Below are 17718 nucleotides of genomic sequence, written 5' to 3'. Positions count from 1 at the left end.
AAAAATAATATAACACTCCTTTTAACACTTTATTTTTTTATTGTATTGTTTATTTATTTTATTTTATTGTTTTTCACTCATCAGTCCAGTCCACGTAAGAATAATATGCCATCATTTTTAATACTTATTAATAACATTATTATTTGTTTGTTTGTTTAAAATATAGTAAATAAATAAAGTATAACATCTAGTCATAATTAACACTTACTTATAACTTAGTTTTTATATTGTTCAGGGAAATCTGTGGTTAATTTTTATGGGATGTTTTGTAAAGCTTGTTTGAGCAGCAGTAACCAAGGGAAGTGGATTGTGCTAAATGGTCAATAAATAAAGTCCTCATAATGAATGACTTAAGTCGGGTAGGGGCACTCTTTTTTCATCCATAACAAGCCAGTTACTTGTCTCCCTACTGATAGCAAAGCAGTGACAACCAGAATGTGTTTACGTTCAAATGAAAGTTCTGTTTTCTGGTATCATCTGATGCAAGTAAGGGAATTACCACTGTTAGATAAGCTTAACTTTAATCTCTATTTAATCTCAATTTCTCTCTGTCTCCAGACCACTCGAGCTCCAGCGGCATATTGTCCTTCCAGCATCTGCGCTCGCAAGGTCCCATCCCCACGGCCCACGTCATGCCATCTCCGTCCAGCTCCAAACTCAGCGCACCCTCTGCCCCCACCAGCCCCTGGAGCAGCTGCCAGCTCCCTTCTCCCCTCGACAGCCCCCTGGACATGAAAGACCCCCGGCCAGTGCGCCGCTGGTCTTCCCTCACCCGTCTTACCGGCCAGGAAAAGTCCACCCCTTCCGGGAGACCGTCGTACCGCATGGACCCTCACGGCTCCCTGGACCGAGGTGTGCTCTACGGCTACCGACAGGACCCTCTTTATTCAGACGGCTTCCTCTCTGAGAGCCTGCACAAACTTTCCACCAACTCTGACTTTACCAAGTATGACCTGGGCAGCAGTAACACCCTAGGTAAAACGGACTCGTCTTGTTCCTCTCCTCTCAAGCCCAGCACGTTAGACCTAACCTACAGTGCCTTACCAGAGAGCAAGACCCCCACGATCGGTCTGGCTGGGCCCGGGCAGAGAGGTCCCACACTCAGGCACCAGGCCGTGGGAGGGTCGCCCATCCAGCCAGCCGTACGGACGCAGATGTGGCTGAGTGAGCAGATGGAGTACCGGCCAGGCCCAGAGGGATGTGGCTCGTGGCAACAGGAACAGCAGCAGCGAGAGCGACTGCGGCAAGAAGCAGAACTCCCACAGGTCAGTTTGCAATGTCTTTGACAGGGAATATGAAGATTGGAAAAATATGCTGGGTGCTCTAGTTGTGTATGTAGTAAAGCGGATGCAGAATTGATTTTATGATGCCAATGAAGAAATGTCTTGTAAAAGTAGGTTCATAGCGCCCTCTGCTGGAGACAGTGGTAGAGTGAATTATCCTTCAGTTTACTGCACAAGCCACACAAATATGCTTCATTTTTCTGACATTCATTCATTTTTTTTGTAAATTCAGCATCAACTCGTGTTTAAGGGATGCTCCAGATTACATTGACACTGGTGTTATTTTAGTATTATTTATATACTATTATAGTATTTAATAATTATTCCGTTTTCAATTTTAATTTTAAGTTGTTTTGTCATTATAGTTTAGTTTTTAAATATTTCTATTTAGCTTTAATTTATTATTTATATTTTTTTGATTTAAACTTTAGACATATTTTATTTCAGTTAGTTGCCAATGCAAAAATGTCTAATTTAATGAGAAAAAATTGGCCAGTAGTTCAGATTTCTACTTGCCCTTCTAACATTGTCAATTAATATATATATATATATATATATATATATATATATATATATATATATATATATATATATATATATATATATATATATATAATTTAAAAAAAACATTTAATAGCTGGATACAGATGAATAGATTATTAAATAATTTAAAAAATAATTTTATAATTTTAATAATAAATGTATGAATTTTTGTATTAATTTAATATATACATTTATATAATAATTGTAATAATTTTATAATAAAAATAAAAATGTTAAATTATATAAGATAAAAATATACATTTAAAATTATTATAATGGGATGACTCAAAATTATTCTCTCAGATTATTGTGGTAATGCATGCCTCTGATGCTGTCAGTAGGGTTTAACTTGTATTGAGATTTACTTTCAGATAATGCTTTAAAATTATTGTGAATTTTTCAAATCCTGTATTTTTTCTGTAAACCGTGTCTTATATACCAGAATATAATCAGGTATTTGGTGGGGAGGGGGTGAAAAGGAAGATGTATTCCTGGCGTCAGCCGAAAAGGAAAGTCATTTCAGAGACGAAGAAGGTTATGATTGAAATAATTTGTACTGTTAAATCATACACAATATGACCAGGAACGTGCATTAAGAAAGTAGATAAGGTCAATTTTGATTTCATGTTGATTATGGTCTCATGTGCCGGGTGTCTGTTTATAGTAAAAACCCAGTGTTTGTTCCAATTGGATTCTGCAGGACTTAAATATTTGCTGATGTCTTTGACTTTCTTTGCTCGAGGCTCTAAATGTTTTTATTCAGCCCAAAGAGACACAAAAACATTTGTTATCAGTGGAACTGTTTTATTTGCATTGTTTACTTCCATTCGGTCTTATTTCTCAACACCTGCACTGCACAGTAATTCATTCCTATTTTTGAACATGTATATCATTACTTCATAAATATATTCACACAGAAATTTTCAAGAACACAGTGATTGTGATTGTATAAATAATTTAAAAAGGTTGCAACTTTGATTATATTATAGGCAAACCAGTGTGCTTTCTCATTAAAACCATGACTATGTCCTTCTATTTATGAAATACATCCAATTAGGATTGCATATCTACTGATTTTATTGCAGGAAAAAAAAAATGCATATGTAATATTTTTAAGAATAGTGTCAGTGGCATGTCATGTGATTTGAGAGCTTGTCTATATTTTCATTTGGCCATGTACTTAAATCCAAACCTGCTGTTCAAAGAAAAAGAATCTTGTTTTGAGATAAATCCCATTTTTAATCCTAGTTATGTTGTTGTTTTCGTGAGCAGTAAGAGGCAACAACCACTAGAGGGTGCAGTGAGACTGCAAGCAATGATGTGGACCTACTTCCTGTCAGTTTTAAAGCCTCACTATAATTTGAGCTAAAATGTAGGAGCATTTTTAGTCCATTTTGATTAAGTGTTTTTCTGTTTTCTTTATTTGAATATGGAGAGGTGGTAATCAGTTTTTATCATTTACTGTACCCCTCCATTAAGCTCTAGCAAAGCATGTAATGTAGGATAAAGGTGTTGTATGCAACATTTTTTAACGCCAGACTCACAAAATGTCCCTCCTGCCTGATTCAATGAAGTGAAATATGTGTCCTGACTCAAAAGTCTCAAGTGACAGCCCAAAAAAAAAAGATAAAAAGAGTAACGGGATTAGCCCACTTTAGTATACTAACCAATCAGAAACATTTTCTGCCTGTCAGTCATGCACAGGTTTGTCTGATGTTTAGTAGAAATCAGCCTAATTTTAAAATGGTTTTGGAGGTAGAGTGAGTGGGAGTCTTTTATACTGATTATTCTCATTTTGGGCCATTTTCGGGTCACATGAGCTTGACCAGAATGAGCATGAGCAGTAGAGCCACTACAATAAGCATGAAGTTGAGCAGCAGGTTTAGTCCTCTGTTATTGGTCAGATCCATGCTGATGGGTGGGAGATTTCCAGGGTTGTTGGGGTTCAGCCGTGGTGCCGTGTAGCGCAAGCGTATTCGGCCCCAGGTGGAAGTTCTTCTCGTTTGCCAGTGAAAACGAGGACGAGCAGGTTACATCGCGCCGTCGGTCTCTCACATGCCGTGGAAAGAGCTAAACATGATTGACAGACTGACATGAGCATTGCTGACAAGACACAGTCATATAAACAGATTTTTTTAAAGACAATAACTGGTTCTCTTATGTAAAGAGTCTTATTGAAATGAACTTTCTGACTTTGTGATCATTAAAATACTGAATTAGTACAGTGGAAGTATCAGTCAAAAACAGAAGCGGCACACTTTTTATTGCACACGCGTGATCATATCATTTTTTTTATTGAGCAAGTGTTTTTCAGTTTGGCATGGTGTGTAATGGAAGACGTGACTCAGATGACATCTCTCAGGCCTGCAGGTGACATGCAGTGATGGGATAGTGACATAGACATGGAGAGACACTTGCATGCAGCATAAGTTCAAAGTGAAGACTGGTCAGTTTTTCAGTTCGCCCCAGAATGTAGCGCCAATCCTGTTTTAGTTGGGTGCTACTTCCCTAATGAATTGTGCTGTTATATATACTGTACACTACCATTGAAAAGTTTGGGGTCGGTAAGATTTTGTTTAATATTTTTGAAAGAAGTCTTTTATTTGAACAAAAATTCAGAAAAAAACAGCAATATTGTGAAATATTATTACAATTTAAACTAACTGTTTTCTATTTGAATATATTGTAAAATGTAATTTATTCCTGTGATGCAAAGCTGAATTTTCAGCATCATTACTCCAGTCTTCAGTCACATGATCCTTCAGAAATCATTCTGATATGCTGATTTGCTGCTCAAGATCAGTGTTAAAGATGTTGAAAACAGTTTTGCTGCTTAATATTTCAAGGTTTTTTGATGAAAAGAAAGTTTAAAAGAACAGCGTTTATTTAAAATAGAATTTTTAGTAGCATTATAAATGACTTTACTGTCATTTTTGTTCAATCTAATGCCTCTTTGATGAATAAAACATTTAATACTGACCCCAAACTTTTGAAAGGTAATATTACTGCTTTTTAACGGTATTTTTGATATTAAATGAAGATGGAGATACTTTTTGTAAAAAAAAAAAAAAAAAAAAAAAAAAAATGGCACAACGCATTATGAAAATGATACATGTGATGCTGCCTTAGTATTTGGCCCGAAAGGGAATTAAATAATATAATTAAATTGTGTCAGACATCATCACATATATATTGGAATTTTACCAGCTGACTCTCTAGTTATTGATGTCGGCAACATCCACTGAAAAACTACTAATTTATATCTGTATTGCCGTTCTCATCACTATTTACAACCAAATTGTTTAGACAAAAATCATGCAATGTACAACCCAACTATTCAATAAACCTACTCTATAAAATAATAAATAGCCCCGCCCATCGTCACCCTCCACCCCTCAACGCGATTGGCCCCCTAAGTACAGTTTTTCACCCTCATTGGCTACAGGGAAAACTGTGGCCCCTCCCGCTCACATTAGCAAGACAATGATGTAGATGAGCAGCAGGCAGATGAGGATGAGGCAGAAGTTGACGAAGAGCTCCTGCATGTTTTGCTTGGCCTGCTGGGGAACCTCCATGATGGACGCCCGCCGAATGGCCGCCCGTGTGATGTGCTGCACCTTCTCCATGCCGAAGCGTGGGTGGGATTAGTGCAGAGAGAGGGGAGAGGTGCGGAGGAGAGAGGAAGGAAGGACGGCAGTACCGCAAGGTGGAGTGGAGAGCCGTGCGGGGAGGAATGGTTGTTGTGATGATGGAGGAGGTGATCCGGTTGCCAGTGGACACAAGGCTGAAGGGTGGGAGCAGACAGATGAAAGAGTGAATGTGCATGCAGAATTCTCATGTGACATGCAGGTCTGGTAGATGTTTCAGAAGAATTTGAGACTGTGTTCTTAAAGTGATAGTTCATCCAAAAATGAAAGTTATACTATCATTTACTCACCCCGAGTTTGTTCCAAACCTGTATGATTCTGCAGAATATAACGATAACGATAACATTGGACCCCATTTACTTTCATTGTATGGACATAAATGTACGAAATATCTTTTTTTGTGTTCTGCAGAAACACTATCCCTTTAAAGGTCTTTTCACATGATTTGCATTTGGGCTTCAATGAGAACGTGATGGGCCACTTTGACTTTCAGATAAGTGTTGCAGAAGAGTGATTTTATGAGATTTTAGCAAGAAAGTTTTATACAGTGTAAACGTACAGTATTTAAACTTGGAACAGAAAAATGTTGATTGCTTTAATACATTGCAGAAAGAAAGAGAACTCGAACAATGGGTTCATGAAACTTTACTGTCTTGGGATGACTCTAATTTAGTTGAACTAAGGTACTATGTCTAATTAAATTCAAGCATTAAAGCATTAAATTCAAGATCTCTTCATGAAGTTAGACTATTTTAAGCATTTCTTGTTGCATTGTTGTGAGACAAAGTCATTATATACTCTACCTTTCAAAAGTTTGAGGTTGGTAATATTAATAAAATGTATATGTTTTTTGCTCACCAGGGCTGCATTTATTTGATAAACACAGTAAAAACAGTAATACTGCAAAATATAACAATTAAATATATTTTAAAGTGTAATTTATTACAGTCCTCAGTGCAGAAATCATTCTATCATGCTGATTTGCTGCTCAAGAAACATTATTATCAATGTTGAAAACAGTTGTGCCGCTTTTTTTTTTAGGCTGGATGGGAAGTTCAACATTGAAAGTAGAAAGCTCTAAAGAACAGTGTTTATTTTTTTTAAACATTATGACAGTCTTTGCTGTATATTTTGATGCGACCGATTTCAACTTAATGCTTCCTTTCTGAATAACATAATTTATTTTATTCATTCAAAAAAAAATGTACATAATGTGAATTGTCGGTACTCGTCAGCTGTGCTTTGAAAGGTCAGTGGAAGGTGAAAGGTCGCCGACTCTTTATAGTGTTCAGTGCATTTGGCAACTGATGTAAGTCAAATGAAACGGCTTTCTCAAACAGAACATTTCTATGCCCTGAATAGTTTCATTTTCAGATGTGTCACCTAAAAGGAAGATGCTTGACAGGTTTCTAAAATTAAAACCCCAGGGGTCTTGGTTCCTGTAGATTCTTTGTTCAGAGTGGATTTTGCAGTCTTACTCTTGCATTTCCCCCAAAAGATGTACTTGTACAAAGCCTTGGTCTATTATACATCAAGTGCAATGTCATTAACTTACTTTATTATTATTGAATACTTGCAAGATGAGACTTCAGCAGCACATATTGTCTCTTTATATAACTGTCTTTGCGGTGTAGGAGTGAGCTTATTTCTTTTCATTATCCCATCTTGGCTCTGAGTAAATAAAAAGAGGTGGCTTCAGAAAGACGTTTTATATTGGTGATTTTACATGTGTACAAAACAGCCTAAATCAGGATTTAGCACTTCGCCTCCGGAAAGATTAGATGAAACCCTGTTTTCGCCAAAAGATAAAGTGGCCTTGATTATAAATCTTTGCGTATTAGCGGAGCTCTCGTCTTAGACAAGCTTATCTCTCTCTTTCAGACTGCTGCTCATTCCTGTCTCTTCAAATCTGTAGGGTGTTCTGTCTTACAGATGCTTTCAGCAGCATCGTCTCTTGAGTAACATAACGGACACGGAAGCACCTGTGGCCTGTGTTTTCATTGGCCGCTGCAATAAGGTTATTCTTAGGAATGACCTTTGGTGGTCACAATATTCCATTGAAATCATGGCTGGGACTTAGCCAGAATCCATCAGGAGCTTATTTTACCACGTAGAACTTATCACCAAGAGGGTAATGAAGGCCTGGGATGATGTTGTTGTTGTTGTTGTTGTTGTTGTTGTTGGATATGTAGTCTATGACTACTTTAGACTAATGGGAATCAGTTATATGGAAGATGGTGTTTTCGGAAATGTAAGATTTGGTTGTTTTCATACTGAGCAGTCTAGTCTTACTTGATAGAAACCAGTTCCTTTGCAACAACTTGTAAAGACATGAAACAGGCCTTGAGTATAGCGTGAATGTTCAACATTTCCACAATTTATGTTGTTTAAGATGGTTTTGAAGGCTTCTGCGGAGGCTCCCTGTCAGGAAAACGATGTTCTTCTCATCTTACTCTGTTCCACTTTAAATTAGGGATAGGCCAGTGGTTAATTATTTAAATAGTTGTCCAACAACCAACTATTTTTCTACTGAGGTTAACAAGTTTTAGATTTTGTCTTATTTACTTTTTCTTTTAATATTTTTAGCAGCTGCTTCAAGTAGCATGCTTTTAGCAATACTTTAGCTGTTTAATTTAGCTAATTTGTGCTGTTCTGAACATCTTACACCGTGAGCATTGGGTTTTTAAGTTTATTTAAGTTTAAAGTCCAATTAAAAATTGTATTTTAGCACAAAAATCCATCTCATGTAAATATCCCCTAAGGAATGCATCTAGTGAAGCCAAAACCGGCCTAATTAAACACTTTCAACTGTACCTGGAAATATAAGGGAATTTTTAAAGTTTGAGTATCAAGACTTGAAAGAAAAATGGATAGAATTGATGGATAGAAATCCTAAAAGGTCATGGAAATAAGTTATGCCATTTTATATTGTCTTTTTTTTTTTTTATTCTCAGTTCTTAAGTATTTATTTGACTAGAAACTACTTTGCAACTTTTTTAGTGATAAAATGATTTTTAAAAATCATTAATTTAATAAATGACTGAAAAATTAATGGAAAAATAATAAATTATGGCAATTTGTTGGTCAAAGTTTGGGATCCCTGTATACAGAGCTTCTTTAAGAAGCTTCTTTTAGGTTTGTTCACACAACCTACCAACAAGACAATATTTAAAAGTCATCTTGCACATCCCTACTTAGTTGGCCATTTTTGTTGATACACTTAAAAATGTTAGGAAAACAGTAGTTTGAAGTGGTGATAATTTGAGGGTTTTGTTTGTGTATTTTACTTGCACTTTATCTAATGTGATGCAAATAAAGCAAGGCTTTGTGGGATAGAAGTATAAGTCTAAAGATGTTGGGATGTTGTTTCTTTTTTCACCTATTGAACCAACAAAACCTATTCCTCACCGATTGTTTTCATGGTGTGCTTTGCATCCAGCTGCAGTGTCACTGTAGAAAGAGGTTAAGTAGACGAGTGACTGACAGTGAGGCCTGGAGTTGAGCAGTCCATTCAGGCGCCTAACGGAGGGCGCACGTGACGTGAAGGAGATAAACATTCTGGCGGTGACGACGGGCTTTGGAGAGATGTTTGTCAGCACCACAGGACACCAACATTCCATCGCCCTAGTTAGCTAGTCAGGAGTCATGTCCCCCATCACCACCGGGAATGATAAGATCATTAACAATCTCCTTAGGAGGGTATCGAGCAGGTCATATGCTTAAGATACCCTTCCTCATATGGTTATTCAGAGCAGATTTGAATCAACTCTCTCAAGCCATCTTTTGGCAAAAAACACCAACTCATCGGCATTAAAATGCACAGACACTGCCAAGAAAGTTGTGAAAAAGAGAAAACAAGTGGAGCAAAAATAAGATAGAATCTCACCAAAAAAGGAAATCTTCTGAAAAGCTGGCCCGGAGATTTCCCAAGCCTGCTCATGTTTATGTGCATATTTTTTTTTTACCCTTTGCTGGCAACTTCCCTGTACAAATAAGTCCACTTGAGGCCGAGCGAGTGCACTCAGTTGGCCTCAGTGCTGAACTTTCCATGATGGCATTGCAGAGCAATGCATTGGGGTTTTTTGTGGCTTGGTGATGCCTCTGAGGGCATGACTCTTAACAGGTAGGACAGTGCCTGTTGAACTGGCTTTAGGGCAGACATTTTTGGCCATGCACACTAGGACTGTGCCTACACAGTCATAAATTGATATTTAATATTTCTTTTTGTCACTTTTTATTACTTTAAAACTTTAGATATTTCTGATATAGTATTTATATAATTTTATACGGTTTAATTAATGAACATGCAGGTGTTCTAACTAAAGTGAAAAATCTGAAACCAGTGTTTTTATAAAAGCAGTGCTGGACAAAAGTGAAGCAAATGATACCGCAGATTAATTCTCTCACATTCTCTCCTATAGTTATGATATTGTGATGCATTGTTTGAATTATCACATATGTACTGCACTATATATATATATATCGGTCATAGATGTTAAAGTCACAATATCTTTCCAAAAATTAATTAGTATAAGTATATAACACTTTACAATATGGTTCAATTTGTTAACTAGTTAACATGAACTAACAATGAAAATACTTCTAAAGCATTTATTAATCTAAGTTAATGTTAATTTCAATATTTACTAATACATTATAAATACACATAAATACTGTAGAAAATGTATTGTTCGTTGTTAGTTAATGTTAGTTAATGCATTAACTTAAATTAAATGAGACCTTATTGTAAAGTGTTACCAAGACATGTATATAATGTTTGGTGATATAAATCAAAATCAAATGTGTGTGTGTGTGTGTCATATAATTTAAATGAAATTATAGAATAAATGTTATGAAATATACTGTAATTATGAAGCTGAACATGTGTTTGTGGCATAATAAACCGATGCTACAAATACATACAGGGTTTCTGCGGCTCTTAAAATGTCTAAATTCACCCTTACACAAACTAAGGTCTTAAAAAGGTCTTAAATCAGAGCAGAAAGTCTTAAATTCATAAAGTCATGGTATTAAATGTTGCATGCATTGCAAGAAAAAAATAATGTTTTTTTCCCCTGTTTTTCAATACAAAAATCTAAACAAGTTTAAATCAAGATGCAAATGTAAAACAAAGTCTTGAAAAACTGAACAAAATACTTAATACTAAAACATTATACTTAAAACAAGAACCGATATCTGTCAATGAGATATGAAAACTTCACTTTGATTTTTCTGAGCCCATTGGTAGATATTTGTTCTTAATCATAAGCTCACTTAACTTTGATCAATTTCACAGAAAATAAGACTTCATATTTCATGTCATTTTGCGCCTCAAGTAAATTTCTCTTGATTTAAGAATCTTCAGACAACTGCACTGGAAAACGAGACAAAAATACTACAGATCAGAAGGTACAGTAAAACATTATTTCCATGTACTAGTGGTTGGGAGCTGAGGTATTCAAGCTACTTTTTTGTAAAATGAATTAAAAAGTAAGGTTTATTTGTTGGAAGTTGTATTCTCCCTAGACATTTACAGTACATTTAGATAACATATTGACGTATTGTGATTATCCCTTAGATTTTCTTTACTTGGTCTTAAAAAGTCTTTAATTTACCTTGATAAAACCTGCAGAAACCATAAGGTACACAAATCTAAATATAAATTTGCCTCAGGCCTCTGCAAAGGCAACACTAATGGTTGTGTGCAACCTGTGGTGTGGTTCCTGATTTAACAGTCTTCTGTATGCAGTTAACCTTTCCTACTCTGCAGGGCCGCAGTGAATGCAGCGAGCTCATTTGTGCTGAAATGAAGGGTTGTCAGATCTCCCTGTGGAGTGCAGATCTGGGGTTGTTTTGTGTAGGTCAGAGTCAGTCTAGGTCACGTCACCCCGATTTGTGTTCAGAGATGAATGTGTCGGGCTCGCTGTTTATCGTGATCGCACAGAGCAACACTTACAAAGACCAGCGGACAGACCCAAACATCAAAACTCTTGATTAATCTCCGACTCTATACATTCTGAAACATCATCCACTGCTGTGTGAGAATACAAAACACAGTGGGTAACTGATTATTTATCACCAAAATGTTTTGGATAATGTTTTCTTACTTATGGAAATGCTCTGTTCAGTCTCGAAAAGACCTATCTATAGGGATTTGCAAAACTTAGCCTTCAAATCAATCTTAAGAAAGACCTTTTAGGCTGGTTAGGGATTCGCTTGACCCAAATCAGATGGGTTTCTCTTTTTTCTGCAATGTAACAAAACTTGGAGGCAGTTTTAAAAGTCAAACTGCGATGTATATGAAGAGATGCTCATGAAACAGCGCTAAACACAATAGCCAAATGTGATAATAGTCAAAGACAAAATGCAGATAAACTGATCTTGGACGGTTAGACGACCATTGTGGTCCATCCTTAAACTGATATACAATGTATACAAGAAAATGTTACCTACCTGAATCTGTAGATGAACAGGTTCAATCCTGTTGCTCTGGTTTTCTTTTGGAGGAAAGGAGGGTCTGTGGCAGCAATGTGGAGTTCGAAAGTTTATGGCAGAAAAAGTGAAGGGGTGGAGTATAAGAGGAGAGAGGAAAGTTAAAGATGCGTAGGAGGGGTCTGAACTCTCTCAATTCTCACTTTTTTTTTTTTTTTTTGGAAGCAGATTTGCAAGCTGTTATCCTCACAAAAACAGCATAACAAAATTAGGTTTTAATGGATCATAATTATATATCCTGCATTTGGATGCTGAGTCACTGTCACTATTAGTTGAAAGAATATTATTATTATCATCTTTATTTTTGTTAATTAATTTTTAATATTTATTTTATTACTTTTTTCAGATTGTCGCCAATATGTATTTAAAGCAAATTTATCCAGGTATAAAATAAATAATTTATTTAATTTATATATATTTATTAGTTGATAGAGTAGTAGAAGTATTTTATTATTATTATTTTGCTGGTGAAATTTTAAATTGCAGGCAAAATGAACTTACAGCAAATTCATCCAGGTCTAAAATAATATATAATTTATTTAATTAAATATACTTGGATAAATTTGAATGGACATATAGAAGGGTATAGAAGAATAAAATTCTGTTATCATTTACTCACCCTCATGACTTTCGTTCATTCGAAAAACAAATGAAGATATTTTAATGAATATATTTATTTCTGTCCCTCCATTGACAGTCCATGCAAATTCAACTTTGATGCTTCAAAAAGTTAATAAAAGCTTAATTTCAATCTGTTCATCATATAAAGCAATTGAGGCTATTCGGAAAATTTGATCTCTTTATCAACTTTTTGAAGTGATAAAGTGGTAGTTGCATGGACTGTCAATGGAGGGACAGAAATCTCTCAGATTTCATTTAAAACATCTTAATTTGCATTTCAAAGATTAACAAAAGTTTTACAGGTTGAGAACAACATGAGGGTGAGTAATTTTTTTCATTTTTGAGTGAACTAACCCTTTAACTTTCACCTGCGAAAAAGTTTTTAGTATTAAAAAAGCTTATTGCTTTTCTCATGTGCATCTCTAACACTGGTAGCTGTATATAATGGGCCTTTCCTAAATTTATTATCAAATGACAAAAATTGTGCACTTCGATGTCGAAGGTGTCGACATACTATATTTTATTCCTATGGCATGTGCATATTAGGTTCACGCAGTTCCCCGGTTATAAATAAATTGTCATTTAATTGCCCATAATTGTGCCTAATATATCATTTTTCTTCATTTACATGTGTTCTCTACACTGAACTGTTCAGCCCTGGTGGAATTTACTGTAACCATATCCAGTCGGTGGATTAATACAGATATTCTCTTGATGTTGTGGCCAGAACAGCATGTGCTCTAAATGACTGATTTTATAGAGAAGATTGTCTGTGAGACATATCCTAATAGACTATAAACATCTTCAACCTATGGTTTAAGAGCATCCACTGGGGGCACTGGGAACTTTCTTGCATATTTTTGCTTTTTTTCCCCTCCATTGTTTGAGTGCTATTTTGAGATAAAAACATCCCAAAGTTCTCTTCCTTATAAGGAGCTCTGTTCACTAGAGACAGGGAAGCTTTAAGAGCTTGAAGAGGACATCAGGAATGGAAAAGTAATCACGATGGCGTCCAATTTCAGTGTAGTCTTCAGCCAATGCGAAACTGTTTTTTGGCGAGGTCTGGATGAACACCACTTGACCAAAACAGTAAAATGTCAATGTCTAAGAAGTTGGTAAAATGCACACTAGATTCACTGAAGGTCGTGCTGTTTGAAAATGATAATGTATTGATAATGTATAGTGTTTCCATAGACAACTAGGTTCATCAGAAAAACTTTTTCAGAAATTATCTTGTAAAACTTATAATTTACAACTTCGAAAACTATTTATATTTTTGATTTATATCACTTCTCAACTCCTTCAGAGCATCTCAGTTCTTTTTGAATGTGCATTAGTTTGCGTATTAGTTGTTCTCACTACCATAATCCCAATGCAATAGGACATCGAGTGTGCTGTTTGGCTCGGTATACATGCTGTTCTCATTAAAATGGAGGAGGTCAGTCCTCTCTGGTGACCTTGCTCACCGTACCTTTTTAACAGAGTGTTTATGACGTGTAAATGCCTGGTTGCCATGCGCATGCATACACATTGTCCATTTGCCTGTGCCATGCCCTCTGGCCAGTGCTGGAAAGTTTGCTTGTTAGGTGCAATACAACCATGTCTCAACTCATTGTTCAGCTTAGCACACACGCTCCCTGGATCCAACAGCTGTCACCAGGACACACAAAACAGAGGTGCCTTTGGGCTATGACAAAGTGTGTGTGTGTGTGTATACAGTGACCCCAAAAGGTATTTGGACACTCAAGCGACACTTAAAATGTCTGAATGTCATTGCATTACACACAAGTAGCATCTGTAAACAAATGCTGCATGAGCTTTTCTCAGAACTAACTTTTTAAATGGCCGTTTAATTGCACATGCTTTTAACTAACTGGTGCAACAGCGATTTTAAGTGGAGGTATGAAGTCATTTCTCCTCAAGTTCACACAGTTGTTGACGTGTCCAAGTATGTTTTGTTTTTATTTTGATTTGATAATATATCGGTTGTTTTATCATTTGAAACTTTAAAAAAATCTTTTTTTTTTTTTTTTTTTTTTTTGAAAAGTGTCCTTGTGCTGTCTTTCTGTCAAATAGATATCACTTGGTTTGAATCTTTGTTGCTAAATCTTATGTATAGATTTTAAGTGTAGCCTAAGTGTCCAAATACTTTTTGTCTTAATTTTGAACACCTAAAAAAATCGTATTTTTGTAAAAAATTTGCTTAAAAAGTGTTTGGAATCTTGTTTGGAATAAATATCAGTTTAATATTTTGTTGCCAAATCTACTGCAAAAAAAAAAAAAAAATATATATATATATATATATATTAGGCACGTCAGTGATCTGATCTTACCGAATCCGTCTGTGATTACATGAAGAAACAGATGAAACTGAGACAAACTAAATCCAGGAGAACTGTGGCCGTGTCTCTAAGATGCTTGAAGAAACCTGCCTGCAAAGATACAGTACTGTAAGGAGTTTTAGGCACTTATGTAAAAATGCTGTAAAGTGAGGATGTTTTAAAAAAAAATTATTTATCAATTATATTAACTAAATCAAAACAATATTTTGTGTGACCACCCTTTGCATTTAAAACAGCTCTTGTCCAGGTACACTTGGGCATCATTTTTCAGGTAGCTTTGGAGGCAGGTTTCTTAAAATCTCTTGGAGACACGGCCACAGTTCTTCTGGATTTGGTTTGTCTCAGTTTCATCTGTTTCTTCATGTAATCACAGACGGATTCGATGATGGTGAGCTCTGATCTCTATGTGGAGCACCGGCTGTTATCAGTCTTATTGTGTATTCAAAAATCTCACTGGATTATTACAATTAATGGCAAAATGAATGTTTGGAAATGTGAACAGTACTGTGCAAAAGTCTTAGGCATGTCAGTGATATGATCTCACCATCATCGAAATGTGAACAGATATTTCCTATTGACACACTACAGCAAAAGATGTAAATAACTGGCTTAAAAACTTTTTTGGGGGGTGAAAATACTGACGTGCCTAAGACTTTTGCACAGTACTGTGTATGTATATATATATATATATATATATATATATATATATATATATATATATATATATATATATATATATATATATATATATAATTTGCTTAAAAAGTGTGCTTATCTTTCTTCCAAATATAATTTGTATTGATATTTTGTTGCCAAATCCATTGGCATTCATACATTAAGTGTAGCTTATATGTCCGAATAATCAGCAGAACTGGCAGTTTTTCATTTTGTACTACTCATACATTTTAATTGTTGAACTTGAACTCATAAATTTAACTTAAAATTATCATGTAACCCTAATGCAAACATTCTTATTAGCTATAACAAGCTAATTCAGAAAATGCTAACTTGCTAATTTGCTAACGTGTTAACAATAGAATTGTATAGCACTTGCTGAATGAGTACAGCAATATAAACCATTTAATAGTTGCTCTCAAACCAAGCGTGATGGTAACTCTCCAAAAACCCACATTAACAGAAACTCTTCTAAATTAGCATAACAAAACATTAATCACTACTAAATCTCTCACTTAACATTAATCTTGAAAAAAAAAAAAACATTATATAACACTTAATTTTAGCATTTACTCTCCCTTTTGAGTGCCATGGGCAAAGCATGCTGGGAAATAGAAATCCCAGCCCAGTTTCAGTTAAGTTCGTCTAAACTAAAAGAAATCATTAAACTCAAGTTCATTAAACTCAAAATGAGCAAACAGTTTCAGTTATATCAGTTCTGTGAACTTGAAAGAAAAAGAAAGTGCTAAATACTCATAAAAGTTCATTTGACTGAACTAATTTAAGTTTGTCCTACTCAAACCAATTAATTATTTTGAGTGCTAGGGTTTAAAGCAGTGGTCACCAACCTTTTTAAGCCCAAGATCCCTGACCTCGACCTTTTTGAAAGACAAGATCTACTTGATAGAAAATGACAGCCCAGATTGTATTTAGTATTTTTTTTTTTTTTTCTTTTTTGTGGCCAATTTAGATTCTTATTTATTTATTTATTTATTACAATCAAATTGGCCGATTCTGATACTGGTTGCAGATATTTATTATTAATATTATTATAATAAACAAAAATACATAGCCATTTCAAATTAGAGGGAACCACTGCTTTTTAATCACAATCCAAACAAAGATGCTACGCACGTTGCATGAGCAGTTATTTTTTTATTTGAATTAGATTTAATTTCAAGATTTAAAGCAAAAACAGAACGGTCTGACTTTATCTTTGTGAAATTACAAATGCCTACACACAAAAAAAGCATGAAACAAAAACAGCAGGCTGAATGAGAAGCAGATTCACTCTCTGACAGCAGGTGGCGCTTATGGAGCAGCAGTGATACAGCGTTTCCTTGGTTACCGCTGTAAACAAAGCTGAAATGCGCTAACAATTAGCTACTTTATTCTGAGGTAAGAGGAAAATAAAATGCCATTGCCATCAAAATCTTTCTGAAGACTGATCTCCTTTTAGAGATGCATTCATATAAGCCCTCACCCCCAATTCAATATTTATGTTTTCTTCCTATATTTCGAGCATCGTGAACAGTGAGCTGCTCTGCCTGCTACAGAATTTTCTCCTCTTCGCGTCCGTCTTCAGCGTTTCTGGCCTCTTGTTTACGGCCTTTTACAGACTCAGACATTATGTGGGCTATTTACCTTTATCTGTCTGTCCCAGTAGCTCCCGAAAATAACATAAAAATAAATACAAAAATAAAGTACAAAGACTGGAGAAATGTAATGTATTTTTGTACTCGTATTTCTATTATTTTCACGAGCTACTGGAACAGTGATAAAGATCGACCAGTCGATCGCGATCGACGGGTTGGCGACCACTGGTTTAAAGTGTGCAATAATTATTCTGGATCTAGAATAGCTCAAAGCAAACACTTTAAGATATCACCTATACCTGTGCTTAACAACGATAGGTGATTCTTATATAACACTCTGCTAAACTCACCGCTGCATCGCAGATGGCCACAGCATTGCCTTTATTGCCAATTCTGAGTACCACCACCGCCAGCGTGTCTCCCCTCTGTTGCCCCAGCATGCCAAGAGGTTGATGGACTGCTGTCTGGAGGCCCTTCGAGAAAGAGCGCAGTGGCAGGTTGTGATAGAGTTCATGGAATT

At 35.6% G+C, this 17718-nt stretch overlaps 2 protein-coding genes across 4 annotated transcripts in view; one reads left to right on the top strand and one right to left on the bottom strand.

The window, feature by feature from the left end:
• cep85l (centrosomal protein 85, like) overlaps positions 1–17718 on the top strand; it is a 69604-nt gene that overhangs the window by 26789 nt on the left and 25097 nt on the right. Inside the window, 1 exon segment of the mRNA XM_048207564.1 lies at positions 559–1265. Coding sequence (XP_048063521.1) covers positions 559–1265 — 707 coding nt within the window.
• pln (phospholamban) lies at positions 2614–12028 on the bottom strand. Of its 3 annotated transcripts, none has more exons than XR_007187136.1 (3): positions 11927–12028; positions 5764–5791; positions 2614–3896 (listed from the first exon to the last, which is right to left on the bottom strand). XR_007187136.1 is itself a non-coding variant. In XM_048207568.1 (3 exons), exons 2-3 carry the CDS (start codon positions 5450–5452, stop codon positions 3878–3880), a joined length of 174 nt encoding a protein of 57 aa, XP_048063525.1. In that variant the 5' UTR covers positions 5453–5610; positions 11927–12028; the 3' UTR covers positions 2614–3877. The 3 variants fall into 3 exon arrangements, 1 of the variants encoding a protein (XP_048063525.1); XR_007187137.1 differs by lacking the exon at positions 5764–5791 and adding an exon at positions 5527–5610; XM_048207568.1 differs by lacking the exon at positions 5764–5791 and adding an exon at positions 5298–5610.

Source organism: Megalobrama amblycephala, linkage group LG11 (assembly GCF_018812025.1).
Source record: "Megalobrama amblycephala isolate DHTTF-2021 linkage group LG11, ASM1881202v1, whole genome shotgun sequence".
NCBI classification, from domain to species: domain Eukaryota; kingdom Metazoa; phylum Chordata; class Actinopteri; order Cypriniformes; family Xenocyprididae; genus Megalobrama; species Megalobrama amblycephala.
The sequence above is the reverse complement of the archived record's forward strand: the minus strand, read 5'-3'. Positions and strand labels throughout refer to the sequence as shown.